The sequence below is a fragment of the Hydra vulgaris genome, chromosome 13, assembly GCF_038396675.1.
Source record: "Hydra vulgaris chromosome 13, alternate assembly HydraT2T_AEP".
NCBI lineage: Eukaryota > Metazoa > Cnidaria > Hydrozoa > Anthoathecata > Hydridae > Hydra > Hydra vulgaris.
The window spans coordinates 34,577,493-34,595,754 of NC_088932.1; the positions used below are offsets into that span (position 1 = coordinate 34,577,493).

The 18,262-nt window shown below is 29.8% G+C and overlaps 2 protein-coding genes across 2 annotated transcripts; one reads left to right on the plus strand and one right to left on the minus strand.

The window, feature by feature from the left end:
* The first annotated feature begins 3,136 nt into the window (after positions 1-3,136).
* LOC136089829 (zinc finger BED domain-containing protein 4-like) lies at positions 3,137-4,082 on the plus strand. Its single transcript, XM_065815919.1, has 2 exons — positions 3,137-3,338; positions 3,469-4,082. Exons 1-2 carry the CDS (start codon positions 3,137-3,139, stop codon positions 4,080-4,082), a joined length of 816 nt encoding a protein of 271 aa, XP_065671991.1.
* Positions 4,083-14,029: 9,947 nt separating this feature from the next.
* On the minus strand, positions 14,030-14,874 carry LOC136089830 (uncharacterized). The gene is made up of 2 exons (XM_065815920.1): positions 14,637-14,874; positions 14,030-14,451 (listed from the first exon to the last, which is right to left on the minus strand). Exons 1-2 carry the CDS (start codon positions 14,872-14,874, stop codon positions 14,030-14,032), a joined length of 660 nt encoding a protein of 219 aa, XP_065671992.1.
* Between the last annotated feature and the right edge of the window lie 3,388 nt (positions 14,875-18,262).

The following is an 18,262-nucleotide window of genomic DNA, read 5'->3' on the forward strand; positions in this document are numbered from 1 at the left end:
ACAATAACCCTGCTAATTTTCAATGTATAATTTTTTCAAGCACATGTCCTATTTACTCACCCACTTTTGGTACCTAATTTATAGTTCTTCAAGTTTAACGGTTTGGCACCTCCTCTAACCCCCTAGGTACATCTAATGGGTATAGGCCTAATATTACATCTATCTTTTGATACCAAATTATAGGCATTTAGATAAGAATTGACACAGTTATAACAATTTTAGTGAAGAAAAACTAAATTTTGACCTCAGTTTCTTCAACAAACCCATATACCAAAAATTTTCTACTTAAAACCGCATAACTCATTATGAATTATTTGATTTGATAACTTTTTCACATTTAAAATACTGTATTGAAAAACTTTCTAATGATGCATAACATTCTAGTATTTAACCAATTTTAAATATTTATGTCACGTGCCTATAGGCTGTCCATAATGGATGTCACCATTTTTTAGACAATTTTGACCCCTCCCCCTCCTTTATCACCGGTTGTCCTTTTTTCCTGTACCCCCTTTAAAAAGGATGTCAAAAATTTGGGACCCCCTCCCTCTCTCTTTATTTTTTAAAACAAAATTCGTTCTTAATTCAAGCATTTTTGGTAAAATTTTTCACATGAATTACATTTTTCTATGTTTGCATATGATTCAGTAGTTTATTGGGTATTACCTCTTTGTTTCAGTTGTTTGTTCTTGTAGCCCACTCCCTGAAAAAAAAATTATTTTGTATTACTCATATTCTATATATTAAATTGAATCCAAATTTGTCATGGGATTTTGCCTCACTATTCGTCCCTCCAAAGATTTTTTTAAATAATCGTCAATTGATATGATTGGAATAGGGCAGTCCGATTCAACTGAAATAGTCGCATCATTTGGAATATTAAGGCCCTCTGTTTCAATTTCGTCCTCATAGAGCCATTCAGCAAAAGCGGCTTCTCTTCTACCACAACTACGGTCATTAACGCTCTTAGGCATTTGGCGGCAAACCAAACAGGTCTATCTCGCAAAAGGGTATTTTGTATTCTAACGCAAATAGCCATTTGGTTAATAAAAATGGAAGGAGTAATGTTGACATGCTTTTTTAACATGACTTGCAAGGCAAAGTAAAAGTTACAATATTTACAGATTCTGAAAGATAAACTTGATTGCACAGAAGGACAAAACAGATCGCAAGGAGGAGGTTTGAATGATTTCAATGATCGAGGAATGATGCTCTGAATATTGGAGGCGATAAGAAAAAATACAGAAGAAAAATGATTTTTGATGGTAACTAAAACAGCTACAGTTTTCAAGCTATCATCTGACTGACAGATTGGAATCGGTGGAGGCAGAAATCGACCGGGAATAACATGGAAATAAGAGCTCCTTTTCAAAGAACAACATCCGGGATTCTCACATTTCACAATTTACGTGAAATATTGGCTTGTGCGCACATGAGAGACTAACCATTTCTGATATTTAAAAAGCATCTAGCTACGTCTTGCTACCTTGATCGAAATACTCAACCACCGCTGGATCAATTATCAGACCTAAAAAGATCGAAGCACAGACCTTTCCAGCGATATCAAAATTTTGCTTCTCCTAAAGAAGATCCACTGTCCCACCTTAAATATATGTCGCAATGCAGGTAATTAATTCATTAACTTCTTAAGTTTTATTATATATATATATATATATATATATATATATATATATATATATATATATATATATATATATATATATATGTATATATATATATCTACATATATATACATATATATATATATATATATATATATATATATATATATATATATATATATATATATATATATATATATATATATTATATTTATATATTAGAGCTGTGCCGAAGTATCGGTATCTGTATCAAGTACCGGCAGTATCACTGTTTTTGCTGGGTATCAGTATCGGTATCGGTGAAATAATACCGATACTTTAAAAATAATGTAACATCAAATTAAATAATTAAGTACATTTCTAAGAAGACAATATATAATCTTTTATTATAATGAAATATTGAAGCAATATATTGTTAACATGTTTTATAACTTTTAATTTCATTACATGATATCCATGATCAATAATCAATCAGTTATTTATTTGTTATCTTTTTTTAGCATGTATATTGAAAATGTGAGAAAAAAAATTTTTACAATACAAAGGATACAAAAAGTGATAACATAATTATTCTATAAGAAAATTACAACCCAAAGATTTCATAAGGGGTTAATTCCTTACTTCTCGATTATAATGAAAAATGCACTTTTTATTATTATAATAAAATGCCCATTACCTGTTTATTTTCTGACTTGATTAGATTATTTTTTATAAACGCATTTTACATCAATCATTATACCAATGAGGGATCAAGGGTTTTTTACTGCATTCAAATTTATTATGAATTTTGTTTTGTTATAATTTTGTACGGTATATTTTTAAATTGGTTTTAAATTATTTTTAAATTTTTTATTTTTACTTTTAGCTATTAAATCAATAATAATTATAAAATTAAAAATGTCATTGACAAATAAAAGTATTGCATGGAAGTTTTTCTTAAAAAGTTTATGTGACTTTTCAAAAGTTAAATACAGGCTATGTGATAAGATGATTTCTAGAGGAGGGAAAGATGGAGGAGAGAACACCACCAACATGATTAAACACCTTAAAGCATAAAGAAAGGTTAATAGAAGAACATCTCAAAGAGGAAGAGGAAATTAAGAAACAATCACAGAGAGAGACTAGGAATTTGTTTTAGCTGGATTTTCTCACTTTTCAAGCAAGAAAATTAAAATATGTGACAACGCTTTAAGAAGTTCTATTACAGGTGAATACTTGTTAATGAGTGTCTATGCTTTCCAATGTTCATAATAACATTTTTTGCGTTTTTTGTTTACAGATATATGTGAAGTACAATTAACTCAGAAAACATTGCAAGAAAATTTAGGCTTGAAGAAAATTTGGGCTATAAACAGTACTGCATCACAAGAGATGATTGCATTGGATAACTAGCCATTATCCATAGTTGAAGATTTAGGTTTCAACTGGTTGATGAAAAATTTAAACCAAATTATATAATTCTAAGCCGTAAATATTTTACCAATACAGTATTACCATCAATTCACTCAACAATAATGGATAAGATGAAACTTACATTACACAATGCTGAATTCATAAGCTTTACTACTGAAATATGGACCAGTATTTCAAATGAAAGCTTCATAAGCCTAATTGGTCACTGTTTAGACAATACATTTAATCAGAAAACTGTTCGACTTAGAGTAGCTCCATTTCCTGAGAGGCATACAGCAGCAAATATTGCTGAACTAATTGAAGGTATTTTGGCTGAATTTAAAATATCACCTTAAAAATTTATTTATTAGCAGAGATAATGGACCAATATTGTTAATGCTATATAGCATTAACAATATTGGTAGCCCATATGATAAAATGCCTTGTTTTTTAGACTACCTGCAACTTGTAATTAATGAGTGTATTTTTAAACAAACTGTAGTCAAGAATGTGATTGCAAACTGCCATTCAATTGTTCGGCATTTCAGTCATTCTTCCCAAGCCTGCCATAAACTTAAAGCTATTCAAGAAGAAAACAATGTTCCTAAGCACAAACTTATTCGAAATGTTCCAACAAGGTGGAATAGTACCTATCATATGTTAGAACATATTTATGAACAAAGGCAACCTCTAACCGTATATGCACTTGTAAATGGTAAGCTTCCTTCATTAGATGCAAACAAATGGATTATTAGACAATTTTGTGTTATGGTAAAAGATTTCCACAAAAAAGCAGTTCGTTTGAGTGAAAAAAATTCTATTGTCTCAGATATTCTATCACAGATACAGTTTTTGAAACATTTCATTAATAAAGCTTCAATCGATAACAAGTTCATCGGCCTGGAGTGTACACTAACTGATTTAACTAATTCAATGGAGAATAGATTCAAGCAATATAATGATAACTATAACATAATCTTGTCAATAATTCTTGATCTCAGATTCAAATTAAAAATGTTCAAAAATGAAACACCTTCTCAGCCACTAAAACAAGTATTGAGAACATAACCATTCAACTTATGAAAATTTGAGAACATAACCATTCAACTTATGAAAATATGAAAAACCATTCAACCCATGAAAATATAAAAAATATCAAAGTTACTGAAAAGGATCAGTCTGCAGCTTGTGATATTATTGTCACAAGCTGCAGACTGATCATTTTCAGTAATACAAGCTGCAGAAATTATTGACTCAGAATATGCAAATAATGGTACAGTATTAAATGAATACAAGATATGGTAGAAATGGATTTTGACAATTGCTTTGAAGAACTTGTAGGATTTAATTCTAAACAAATCGATCAACCACAAACTACAATTTTAAATGAAACTTTATTAAACGAAATTCAACTCTACTCAAATGAAGGCCTTATTGACAAAGAGAGCAATCCTTTGTTGTGGTGGAAATTACAGAAAACCGAAATGCCACTATTAGCAAAGCTTGCTTTAAAGTATTTGAGCTGCCCACCGTCTTCTGCGGAGAGTGAAAGACTTTTTAGTATTGGTGGAAATGTATAATACTGAAGACAAATAGCTTAAGATACATAGACTTGTATACATAGAGATACATAGACGCCATCTTGTATACATAGCATACCAGACTTTTAAATCTGAATTTCGAAATTACATTATCGGAAAATCCAAGTTTGCCTCGATGCGTCCAAAGAACGTACTATAACCAGTGATATGCCACAAAACGTATGCGAATGTAAATACCAAAGCAACATTATTTTTTTACTGGACTGTTTACATCATCAATATCCACAAATATTTCCGACGTATTCAGATGAATTTGTATCAAATTGTGTATGTAATTCACAGCAAGAAGCTTGCATGTTTAACAAATGCGGTATGTGCAAAGATTTTCGTCTTTTTACTAAAATTTTTACCAGTAAACTTGAGAATACAGATAATTCAGTGATCTGGTATCAGTGGAATCAGGACAATGATAGTTATTTAGTAAAAGAGTTGCTGGAAGGTAGTGTTCAAGATGTAATTGATTTGATCTCATCTCAGCTTATTGCCTTTCTACAACATGTTTTACATAAAACGTCAAGAAGCTATATATTACGAATCACAGAAAGCTGACGCATAGTTGCTAAACAATACATCTTTTATCTTGCAGATGGATTTCGCAGAAAACTAAACTGCGACTTTTAAGGACGAGATCCAGTCAGTACACTGGAAAAAAAAACAAATAACTGTGTACACGATTATGATTTGGCATCGCTCTGAAATAATTTCAAAAATATTTATCTCAAACTGTCGTGATCATGAAAAACATTTCATCGCCGCATATGCTGCGAAAATTCTCGAGTTTATCAAACTGTATTTACCACAGTTTATACTGTGCAGATATGGACCGATGGACCAAGTAGTCAATGCAAAAGTAAATTTGTATTTATTCTGTCCATAAAATTGAAGGAAGTTTTTGATCTACAGCTACAGTGGAATTACTTTGCAACCAGTCATGGCAAAGGGCCAAATGATGCGTAAGGTGGCAATGCGAAACGAATTGCCCATCGTCAAGTGTTATCCAGAAAGTTCGTAATACGAGATGCTTTATCATTTGCTGCTGCTGTTAAATCTGTACAGAGCAATATAAATGTTACTGTCATTTCACCTAATGAAATTGAAACCAAATGCAGTGAGCTGAATGCTGATCTTTTGTGGGGTGATGCACCGGCTGTTCCAGGTTCACAAACTGTTCATTGTGTTATTCCGCAAAAGAACATCGTTAAGTGTATGATGAACACAAATGCTGTGAATATAAAACAGCATGTTATGATTAAAATTTTTACTCCAGCTTCAACTTCTATAACCCTAGCATGGATTTTATTTCTACGCCACCGATTGTGGATGCTGTCAGTATTATTCTTAAAGCTTCGATTTCAAAACAATATTTCCGGTAATTTACTAAGTAGTAATATAGTAAAATATAGTTATATTTTTTGGTAATTTCATCGCCTTAATTCAAAGTCGCACTAACAAGTACTCATAGATATAAAAAGCACAAATTTTTATCTGGAAAGAACTTTGTAGATCGTGTGTTCCAAGGCAGATTTTATAATTATTAAATAATTATTTAAAATTAAGGTAGTTTTTGATTTGTAATAAACATGGTACGTGTAATAGATATGAATAAGACATATGTCGTAAATAAAGATTTTTTTATTTTTGTTGGTGTATCTTTAACTTTAAGATTACATTTCTCCTATCCATAACACTATGTAACTATAATTAGTGTGTTATATTATCAGTGGCAAGATACCTGCTTCAGAATTTGTTGCCGTTCTTGAGAAAGACAGTGAACCAATGGATAATCCTACCGTTAGCAGTCGTGGTTTAAAGCGTACAAGACGAATTCCATCAAGATTTAATAAATCGTATATTTACAATAATATAGTTAATTAATTAATTTAATGAATGCTAATTGTCTAATTAGATTAAGAATAGTTAACTGTTCTGTAGCTAAGTTATTGACTCGCCTTTTGAAATATTACTGTGAGTAGACAGTAGGTTTTTGTTAATATGGCTAATAGGTGATTCCGTCACACTATTTATGTGATTCTGTAACACATACTTTAATATAAATATAGTATTATCTACTAAAAATTTATAATTGTTTCTAATTATTTGCAAATGGTATGTATTTTAACTCACACATACACTTGTGAAGTTAAGTAAATTTAAATAGGAGAGCAGAAATGTGTTACTATAATTAAAGGGCTTATTGTGAAACAATGGCAAGCCACACTTTTTTCAAAAATGAGTTATTATCATTTTTATAATCATAAATAGTATACGCAATAGCCAAAAAGATATTGAGGCATAATTCCTAAAATTGGAGCTATAATTATAAAATCATCTTACTGTAAGCACTGATTTTATAGATTTAAATAAAGTCATTTTTCTCAAATATTTGTTTTTGTGGCTTGTTTTTGTTTCACAATAAGCGCTTCAATTATATACCATAAAATGCTTGTCCATAAATTGATGATTCCGTCTCGCATATTATTATATTAATATTATATGATTATTATGTATTCATGGTTTTTTGGTATTAGAAGTATTTCAGGCCAATGTGTGACAAACACATACATTTAATAGATTAACAATATGCACATTACAGTTTTTTTATTTTTATAGCATAAATGTGGAAAATAAGCTCAAACCGGTGATTCCGTCACGATGGAATTCATGCTAACAGGAGCTCATGGTGAAATGTTAATGTTTCTGCACTATAATATAAAAAATTAAAAATTTATGATTTTGTCTCTTCAACCTACTTTTTTAATATAAAAATTTTAAAATGAAAAAATACTCCATGTTTTTGTTTTTGAGAGAGCCGGTTAAAGTATCGGTGTCAGTATTGGTATCGGTATCAGTATCGGGAAATAACTCAGTATCGGTATCGGTCAAAATTTTGGTTTTGTCACAGCTCTAATATATATATATATATATATATATATATATATATATATATATATATATATATATATATATATATATATAGTATTTTGATTGAGAGTTGGTATTAAAAAATGAATTTGAACTCCTTGAGAGTCTATATGAGTTCCATAATGATCATGAGAGAGAATTAATCCCGCTAAATCAATACTGAATACAACTACTAGCTTGACTAACTCAGTCAAAGGGACTTTTGTAATGAAATCGAACTATGGTAGAGTCAAAAATTGTTTTCTATCCAAATAATGAGCATACGCTATTGATGATGAATGCTTTCCAGATCGAATAGCAATATAAGCGAGACCAAAATAAGTAACCGCGTCAGATTTTCCTAGTCCATCTGGTTTAATTTTAATGCCTGCGTAGAGAGATTGGATGAGCTTGTACTTTGCGGCGATAATCCAAAAATGATCAGGAAGAGAAAATCGGTATGCATTAATTCAACAAGAGCGGACGCGATTTTACCACGAGGAGAATTTAAAATTTAAATTTAGATTTGTACTTTACATTTGGAAAAATATACAAGTTTAATCTAAAGAAAAACTTATTTCTACTTTTATCACGTATATATAATATGGCAGTAACACTTACAAAAATAAAAAAATGTTAAAAGAAATGTTTAATAATTTAAAAAATAAAGAACTTACGAAGGAATTGAAAGATATTAAGGATAGTCTAAACTACAACGAAAAACAAGTTGACAAAAAATTCATAACGATAATAAACAAGTAGATAAAAAATTTGAACATACTAATATGGAAAAATTTGTAAAGGATAAGCAACAAAACCTGGAAGATAGATCAAGAAGAAATAACCTATGTATCGATGGAATTGATGAAAATGGGCAAGAATCATAGGGGGATTCTGAAGAAAAAGTTCACACATTCCTCTGGTAAAAACTTGGACTAAAAAATATCGAAATTAAATGTGCCCACCGCACCGGATTAAAGAAAGATGGACGACCGAGGACAATAGTACTTAACATGCAGATATACAAAGACAAAATAATTATTTCGAAAGAACCTCATCGACTAAAAGGCACGAATTCCTTCATTAACGATGACTTTTCTCGTGAGACCGTTGCTGTTCGGAAAAAAGTTATTTGCAGAAGTTAAACAATAGTGCTTAAATGGTGAAAATGTAACGGTAAGATATGACAGAATTATTTATCTTAATGATAATAATTCTAAAATCAACCTTAACAAATAACCAGGGGCATCGCTAGAGGGGTAAGGGGGTGCGGGCCGTTGGTGTCACTCGGTGTCACTTGGTGCGGGCCGCACCGAGTGACACCAAAAAATAATAAAAAATTTAATTTATTTTACCAAAATCTACTGAAATACACCTAAAATCTAAGGAATTCTAAAATCGAGTTCTAAAAATATCGAATTCTAAAATCGAATTCTAAAAATAACGAATTCTAAAAATCTAGCGAAATAAACATTTATTTTAAATTAATTTAAATATTAATTAATTTAAATAAAACACGTGGTTACCTTAAATTTGTACAATTACAGCTCAGAAGCACTTTTAATTTAAGATATATTGATCTTATATATTTATAAATAATAATTTACATATTATATTAATAAAACCCATTCATTATTATTATTTTAAGATTAAAAGATTAACAAAAAATCATTTGCAAAAAGTCTTCTTAAAATTGATCATATCATTTACTAATCATATTCAACTGAAAATTGGCTGTTTGCCAAATATATAAATAGCCATCATTACCAACATATTATATATATATATATATATATATATATATATATATATATATATATATATATATATATATATATATATATATATATATATATATGTTAATATATATATATATATATATCAATATTTATAGTATAACTTTTTCTTTACTTATATTTTTTTAAGTCCCTAATTTATTATATATATAGTTTAGTATATTTCTTTATGCCACATAGAGTGCAGAAATCAAAGAGGCCTAGTGGATGCAAACAGCAAAAGGCTAAGAAGAAAAGATGTGAATCACTAAAATCACTAACTGGATTCATGCTGCAATATTTACTCGCTTTAATATTTACTTGCCAAATACTTTACTCGCCAAATAGTTTACTCGCTCGTCAGTGAGAAATTATACTGTTTTCGCTGCAGACTCTTTACTGTTAATGTAACAGAACATACATCAAAATTTGTCACTGGGTTTCCGTAGTGGTGGAAGTTAAGCCCAAAGTTACATAATCATGAGATATCAGATGACCGTCTAGATTGCCTTGAAAAATGGAAAACATTGGAAGCAGACCTTAAGCTTTGCAAAACAATTGTTGCCGACTGTGTTGCTGTAATGAATAGGGATGAATAAAAATAGAGGAATATTTTTCAAAGGTTGCTTGATATCACATTGTTTCTTGCTTAGCAAAATCTAGCATTTCGTGGCCATAAGGAAGGTGCATCTTCTTTGAATAAAGGAAACTTTCTTGAGGTGGTTAAGATGCTTTCTAAATATGACCCTGTGTTGAAAGAATACTTAATGATATTAAAGCAAAGTACATCTGCAACAGTAAAATCATCTGTGACCGTATCTTATCTTTCATCAGAAACTCAAAATGGTTTTATTACTGTTTTGGCAAATCATGTGAAGGAAATTCTTTTAAATGATGTAAAGATTTGCAAGGTATTTTGGAATCATGTTTGACACCACACACTGACCAGATATCTGAAGTGATCAGATATGTGAAAATCCACAACGGGAAAGTTGAAATGAGAGAAGTGATTCTAGGATTTTTTCCTTTAAAGGGTAAAAAAGCTAATGATCTCTGTTTAGACATTTAAAAAAATAAATGATGGACATGGCATAATGATGTGCAGAGCACAAGGTTATGATAATGCTGCTACAATGTCTAGAATTCATGGAGGTGTTTAAGTCATTCCGAAAAGAAGGAACAGGAAAGCTATTTTTAACGGATGCGTAGACCATCCGCCTTGTGTGCTCAACACTATTTTTCTGAAAATGCTTTGTGTAATATTTTTTGGAACTCTTGAGAGAATGTATTCCTTCTTTGCTGCTTCCACCCATCGATGGGATGTTTTAATTAAACACACTGCAATGTCGGTTAAAAGGCTATCAACAACACGCTGGAGTGCACATCATGCTGCTGTTAAACCGGTGAAAGATAAGTTTGATGAATGTGTGGCGGCAATTGAAGCTCCTTGTGATCTTGTGAAAATGTGGAAAAAAGAGGTGCAGCACAAGGTCTTTTACCTTCTGTCTGCGATTTCACGTTTCTGTGCTACCATTACTTTTGGACTGTACTTGAGGAAGTTAATTTGACACAGCAGTATATGCAGACTAAAGGCTTAACTCTTGACAAAGTAGTTACCAAGTTAGAGGCATTAAGAATTTTTCTGCTGGAGAAGCGCAGTCACTTAGTGGAGCATGCAATTAAAGAGGCACTTTGAAAAGCAGACCAATTTGGAATAACAGTAGAAAGAAGATTAAGATTCTAAAAGAAAATGACAGGGGAGCAACTCAGAGATACTGGACTCACTATACAAAAAAAGAAAACAATAGGGCGATGCTGGAGTGTATTGATCGTTTTATTTCTGAACTGCAGACCAGATAAACAGCGATCAAGGAAGTAGCAAATATGTTTGAGGCTGTTCAAGCCAAGAGTCTTCTATCAGCAACTGAAGAAGAGTTGAGGATGTCAGTTCTAAAATTGACCACTTTCTATGATGAGTTATTAGAAGTAGAGCTTTTAAAAGAAATACCAAGGCTGAGAAGACACATGACGGCAGCAGATGTTGATATCCACAAAGCTAAAGACTAGTCAATATTTGATATTTTAAAATTCATAGTTGACTGGGATTTCCTTGAGTCTCTCCCAATACTCTCACTATGCCTACAGTTATTTCTTACGATCTGTGTGTCTGTGGCTTCATGTGAGAGGAGCTTTACAAAACTGAAAAATTTGAGTTATTGCTATAGGACTGTTTTGAGCGTTTCTGACTGCAATTGTAACTATTGAAATTACTTTATAATGTTAGGACATATAAAGTTAGTAGGCAGTTATAACTCAATTTTAAAATGTATATATATATACAAGAAGTTGTAGTTTTTAATTTATCTCTTCAAGCAAATGTTAACAGCTATGATATCATTCTTTAAGCATTTTTACTGAATATAAAGAAACAGAAAAATAAAAATGTATTTTATTATATATATATATATATATATATATATATATATATATATATATATATATATATATATATATGTATGCATATATATATATGTATGCATATATATATATATATATATATATATATATATATATATATATATATATATATATATATATATATATGTATATATATATACAGGCCTCGGCAGGAAGCGAGAGCTTTAGCCCACACCCCTAAAACGGTTTATGGAAGCAATTTATGGTTCTCGCAGAAGTATTACTTTTTCTCTCAAAAGAATAATTATTGTTGTAACTAAAATGAAAAACACGAAGTCACTTTTATAAAAATGTTACATTGATGAAGTATTAAATTATCGTGTAATGATTTTTATTTTATTTAATGAGTTATATTTTTTATATGTTAATTATTTTAATATATTATTCACTTTTTTAGTTTATTTTCGAATTTTTAATTATTGTAATAATTCTAAAAATGCCTGCATTCTTTTACAATAAGAAAATATAAAACATTTTTTATAAACAGTAAAAACTTTTATAGCTCTTATAGTCAAATTTTTAATCAAATAAGTAATTTTGTTAATAAATAAACGGATAGCTAGTGTGAAAATCTAAAGACAGCGCTTGTCTAAAGAATTTTTTCACTGCGCAATAAATGACGCTTGTTATGTATATAATCTTATAACGTTAACGTTACAAACATATGCTTGTAACAAGTATAAAACTGAATTTTATATTTAATAGGCAATATATTTTATAAATAAACATATAGGTCGTGCAAACACCAAATGCTCTCGTAAGAAGCTGTTTAAAGGAGCAGCTTGCATGGCTTGCCATGTTCGTTTTAGGAGAGGTTTTCTCTACTCTAGCGCACATTTACTCCCGCCAAGGCCTGTATATATATATATATATATATATATATATATATATATATATATATATATATATATATATATATATATATATATATATTATATATATATTAGGGTGGTCCTTATTTATAAGGAAAAAATTTTTATTTTGAATTGTTTTGAAATTATTTGCCAGAATGTACCTTTATATAAGACATGAAAATATACCAAATTTCAGCTCAATCGGTTAATATTAACACGTGCCGCATCAACGCTGAAGTTATGAAATTCAATGTAAGGCAGTTACCTATAAGAACGACAATGTACGCTCGACTGTAAACATAAAATTACGCATTTTTTTTTAAATTTTAGTATAAAAACATACTAATTAAAATGAAAACGTAAAATAAAGATATAGTTTATCCTAATACTTTATTTTTTATTTATTGAAATGATACATCCACTTCAAATACATATTTTGGATTAAAGTAAGCCTCCTTTTGTGGCGACTGGGAACTCTCTCCGGTACTCCTGAACTTATATATAATATATATATATATATGTGTGTGTGTGTGTGTGTGTGTGTGTGTGTGTGTGTGTGTGTGTGTGTGTGTGTGTGTGTGTGTGTGTGTGTGTGTGTGTGTGTATATATATGTATGAATATATATATATATGTATGTATATATACATACATACATATATATATATATACATACATATATATATATATATATATATATATATATATAAATATATATATATATATATATATATATATATATATATATATATATATATATATATATATATACAATTCTTATTATTATCAAAAACAAGTTATTTAAAAATATATTATATTGGGTCTTAAAAGAAACAAAATTTTATTAAAGTTTTAAGAATTTCATTATTTTATAAAAAAAATATTATTGTGTATATATATATATATATATATATATATATATATATATATATATATATATATATACATATATGTATATATATATATATATATATATATATATATATATATATATATATATATATATATATATATATATATATATATATATATATATATATATATATATATATATATATATATATATATATATATATACAGTGGTGGCTCAAAAAAATAAAGCAACCATAAAGTTTCCACATTTTTAAGATTTAGGTGCCAAAATCACCGATTTTGGCATACATTGAATTTCTAAATCAATTGGTTCATGAACATTAAGGTATTTTAGAAAAAAAATGGTGATAACTTTTTTATGTTTTGTTACAAAAAAAAAAATACACTTTAACATCTACATCGACACCAATATTTTGTTTTAGCTGTGATGACTGCTGCAACTCTCCTTGGCATACTCTCTATCAAATTTAAGCACTGTTTTTTAATGTTTTCATTATGGTGCCATACTTCAATTAATCTTTTAATTAATTTTTGTTTATTGGTTACCAAAATTTTTGACATTTCCCGCTTTAAAAGTTCCCATAAATTTTCTATTGGATTTAGGTCTGGTGAATTTCCTGACCAAAACAGTAATTTTTTTGTTGTCTAAATACTTAGATACGCTTTTTGCTTTATGGCATGGAGCCGAATCATGTTGGAAAATAAATTTTCCATCTTGAAACCACTCCTTTGCCTGAGGTATGAGGCGTTCCTCGAGAACTTTAATGTACTGATCCTGGCGCATCGTATTTTGTACAATATACAGCCTTCCTGTTCCCTGGCCACTTATAACAGACCACACCATTATTTTGAGTGGGTGTTTTACTATTAGCACCAAACAGTCCTCATTAAACTTCTCGCCTTCTCCTGTTCTCAAAAAATTGGTTTTATCCATCATGATCTCTATAGTGGATTCGTCTGAGAAACAAACCTTAAAAGTCAAAGTTATAAAAATTAAAAAACACCATTTTTTTAATAAGTAGCCAAAATATGTAAAAGAATTCAGTTTATAAGAATGCTTTTTTTCAAATATACCTTTTTTTAATCATCAACAGTAAAGTGTAAATGATTTTTTGCCCATTGTAGGCGCTTTTCTTTCATACCTTCAGTGAGCTTGGGTCTGATTGCAGGTCTACAAGCTTTGAAGCCCTGTTCTACCAATCTTCTACGAAGAGTCCCCAAAGAAATTGATATTCCTTGCTCATTAAGGATTTCTTTAAGAACTCTTCTTGATTTTCTCCTATTTTCCACCACTATATCTCTTATTTTTCTATCTGTACGTGGGGTTGTCACTCGATGTCTGCCACAGTTTTTCTTTTTTTTGTGACAACAATGGTTCATTTTTCCACATTTTTTTCTTAATTCTATCGACTGTTGCCGTAGAAACCTTTACATTCTTTGCTATTTGTCTATTAGAGCTATTTCCAGCCAATATAAGACCATGAATCAGTCCAATTAGAGATGGCGAAATATCCTTTTGTTTTCCCATTGCTTTAAAGATAACAAAAAAAGAGGGTTAGGTTATGTTGAAAAATAAATTAAATAGAGACAAAAAAATATTAAATTTTTTAAACGCTGAATTAGAAGAAGCGCTTACCTTTGTTCAGAAAAAATAATAAAAATAATTTTCAGTGAAAAATATGAAAATAAAAGTAATTTGTTCTTGGACTAAATATTGCTGTCGAAAATCCACGTGTATTCAAAAAACTACCGTTAATAACTCAAATGCTACTAACTTCATAACAATGCAATAAAATGTGTTGCCACTATGATAAAATAATGCCAAGATGTGGCGTAATGCATATATGTGACATTTACTAATTGAAGTCAAATAGCTACAAACAATTAGGTATTTCAAATACGTATTTTATGAAGAGTATAGGGCGGCTCTAATTTTTTGAGCCACCACTGTATACATATATATATATATATATATATATATATATATATATATATATATATATATATATATATATATATATATATATATATATATATATATATATATATATATATATATATATATATATGATATATATATATATATATATACATATATATATATATATATATATATATATATATATATATATATATATATATATATATATATATATATATATATATGTATATATATATATTAGGGTGGTCCTTATTTTCGAAAGTTCATATTTTTCAAATATATTGGTAATTTTGTTCAGTTACACCAAAACATTACAAAAATACAAAATTTCAGCTCAATCCGATAATATTAACATGTGCCGGATTGGCCTTAAAGTTTCATGCATCTGACTGTCTAACATGCTATGACGATGCTATGCGCAACTAACCACCAAGTGCATTCTGAATTCGCTACAAGCGCAACTACAAGTCTCTACAAGGCAATTTTGTTTTTACATATTATTTTTTCAATGCTACATTCGTTTTAGTTTCGTACATGAAGTGCATAAGAAAAGACGTGCTATATAAGTAATTGATAAAAGTGCTAAAATGTCCACTTTTCGGAAAAATATTTATCTAGTTGGAGTGATGAAAAATCAAATCTGCGGTAGTAAATTACCATGTAAACGAGATGTTTTGAGTGTACTTTTTTATAGCATGAGAGTGGTAAATTTAAATCTTAATGACAGCAGTGCTTCAGCTATTGATGAAGTGGTCGTTTTTTGGAAAAAAGCAAGAATCCCAGTTCAAAACCGTTCAAACTGTATTTCGAAATTAAAATCTTTGTACGATAATGTCAGAAATTTAGAAAAATCTAAAAATAGAGATACTGAACGGCAGAGAGAAAAAGAAAATAATTTTAAAGAAGATTTAGACGACCTTTTCGATATTGCCACTTTAAATGCGTTAAATGAGATTAAAATAGCCGAAGATAGAGAATTTTTAATTAAGCAAAGGGAGAAAGGTAGAGTAGGTTGTATGTTGGGAGTAGATATCAAATTATTACGTAAGGAAAAGCGGAAAAAAGAACGCACAGCTGCAGAGTTGAAAAGAAAAGAAGATTTGTTGGAAAACTCTAGTTGTTCGATTGCATATTTTGAAATGGAAGATAAAGAAAACGAAGATTCACAGAAAAAAGTGATAAATCAAGACAACAGTGAAGATGACACATGTTTAATATCGGAATCTGAACAGGGTCCATCTTCAAACAAGAGAGGACGAAAGACGTTAATGACACCTCGCCTGGCCGCTGCCTTGGACAAATGTAAAGTGACAGGGATGCAATGCATATTATTTCTGCCGTCCTAGAAGCTCTTAATATAGATATCACCGAGTTTGTTCTCAATAGATCGTCTATCAAAAGAAATAGAGAGATTTTGCGGAAAAAAAAATATTTATCAATAAAATTGGTAGGAAATGATGCAAATTTTATTGAAGTGCATTGGGATTCCAAGTTATTGCCTGATATCACAAAAAATGAGAAAATTGATCGGCTTCCTGTGATCGCGGTTGGTTTAGATTTTGAACAATTATTAGGAGTACCTGGAATTGCATCATCAGGAGGATCGGAAGTTTGCTCTGCTGTGTTCCATATCACTGATGAATGGAATTTAACCGAAAAAATTTAAGCCTTTTGTTTTGATACTACAGCATCAAACACTGGACGTATAAAAGGAGCTGCAGTTCTGCTTCAACAAAGGTTAGGGCAAGATATTTTGTGGCTTCCATGCCGACACCATATATTTGAGGTCGTTTTGGCTGGTGTATTCACGAGGAAAAAAGCAATTGTAGCATCCGGCCCTGAAATTGCTCAATTTAAAGCACTGAAAGAAAACTGGAAGAATATTGATAAAATTAAATTTTTAGATTATACCAGCGATGAAGCCGTTTATAATGCACTGAAAGATGTAGCGCCCGAAATTATTTATTTTGTGAAACAGAAACTTGCAGAAGAGCAACCACGTGATGACTACAAAGAGTTTTTGCAATTGACACTCATTTTTTTGGGAGATAAAACAAATGTAAAACAAAAGTGTTTAAAACTTTTTTTATTTCGCGATCAAATGAAAATGAGAAAGGATAATTCGAAACTGAATGCAGAAATTTGCGTTTTCGTTGTATACTGTTATGTAGAGGCCTGGTTTTCAGCAACGAATACTACAGGAGCTCCCCTAAATGATATACATTTTTTGAGAAAATTGGTTAAATTTAAAAATATTAATGAAAACATTGCAACCATTGCAATAACAAAATTTTTAAACCATTTATGGTATCTAAGTGAAGAGTGTGCTGCCATGGCAATATTTGACGATAGAATTGAAAAAATTAGAATGGCTCAAAAATTTATGGAATGTGCAAGTAAAAACATAGAGACTGTGAATGAAAAAGAACAAGATAATGAAGAGACAGAAGTCATTGAGAAAAGACTATTGTTGCAAATCCGAGATGTCCAAAATTTTGTTCAAAAAGATCTACCAACTGAATTATTGTCCGCCAATTCACTTCAGTTATTTAAACGATTCGGTATTTGTGTTGAATTTCTTCAGGACGATCCGCTGAATTGGGAAAACAGAGAGGATTATCGCACAGAAAAAAATATCATTTCAACCTTAAAATGTACAAATGATATTGCAGAAAGAGGAGTGAAGTTGATTGAGGATTACAATGAAAAATTGACGAAAAATGAGCATCAAAAACAATTTTTGATACAGGTATGTATAAACAAATTTATTTTTTTGTTATTTTTTTTTTTGAACACATTCTATAGGCTAGGTTTAGAAAACACATT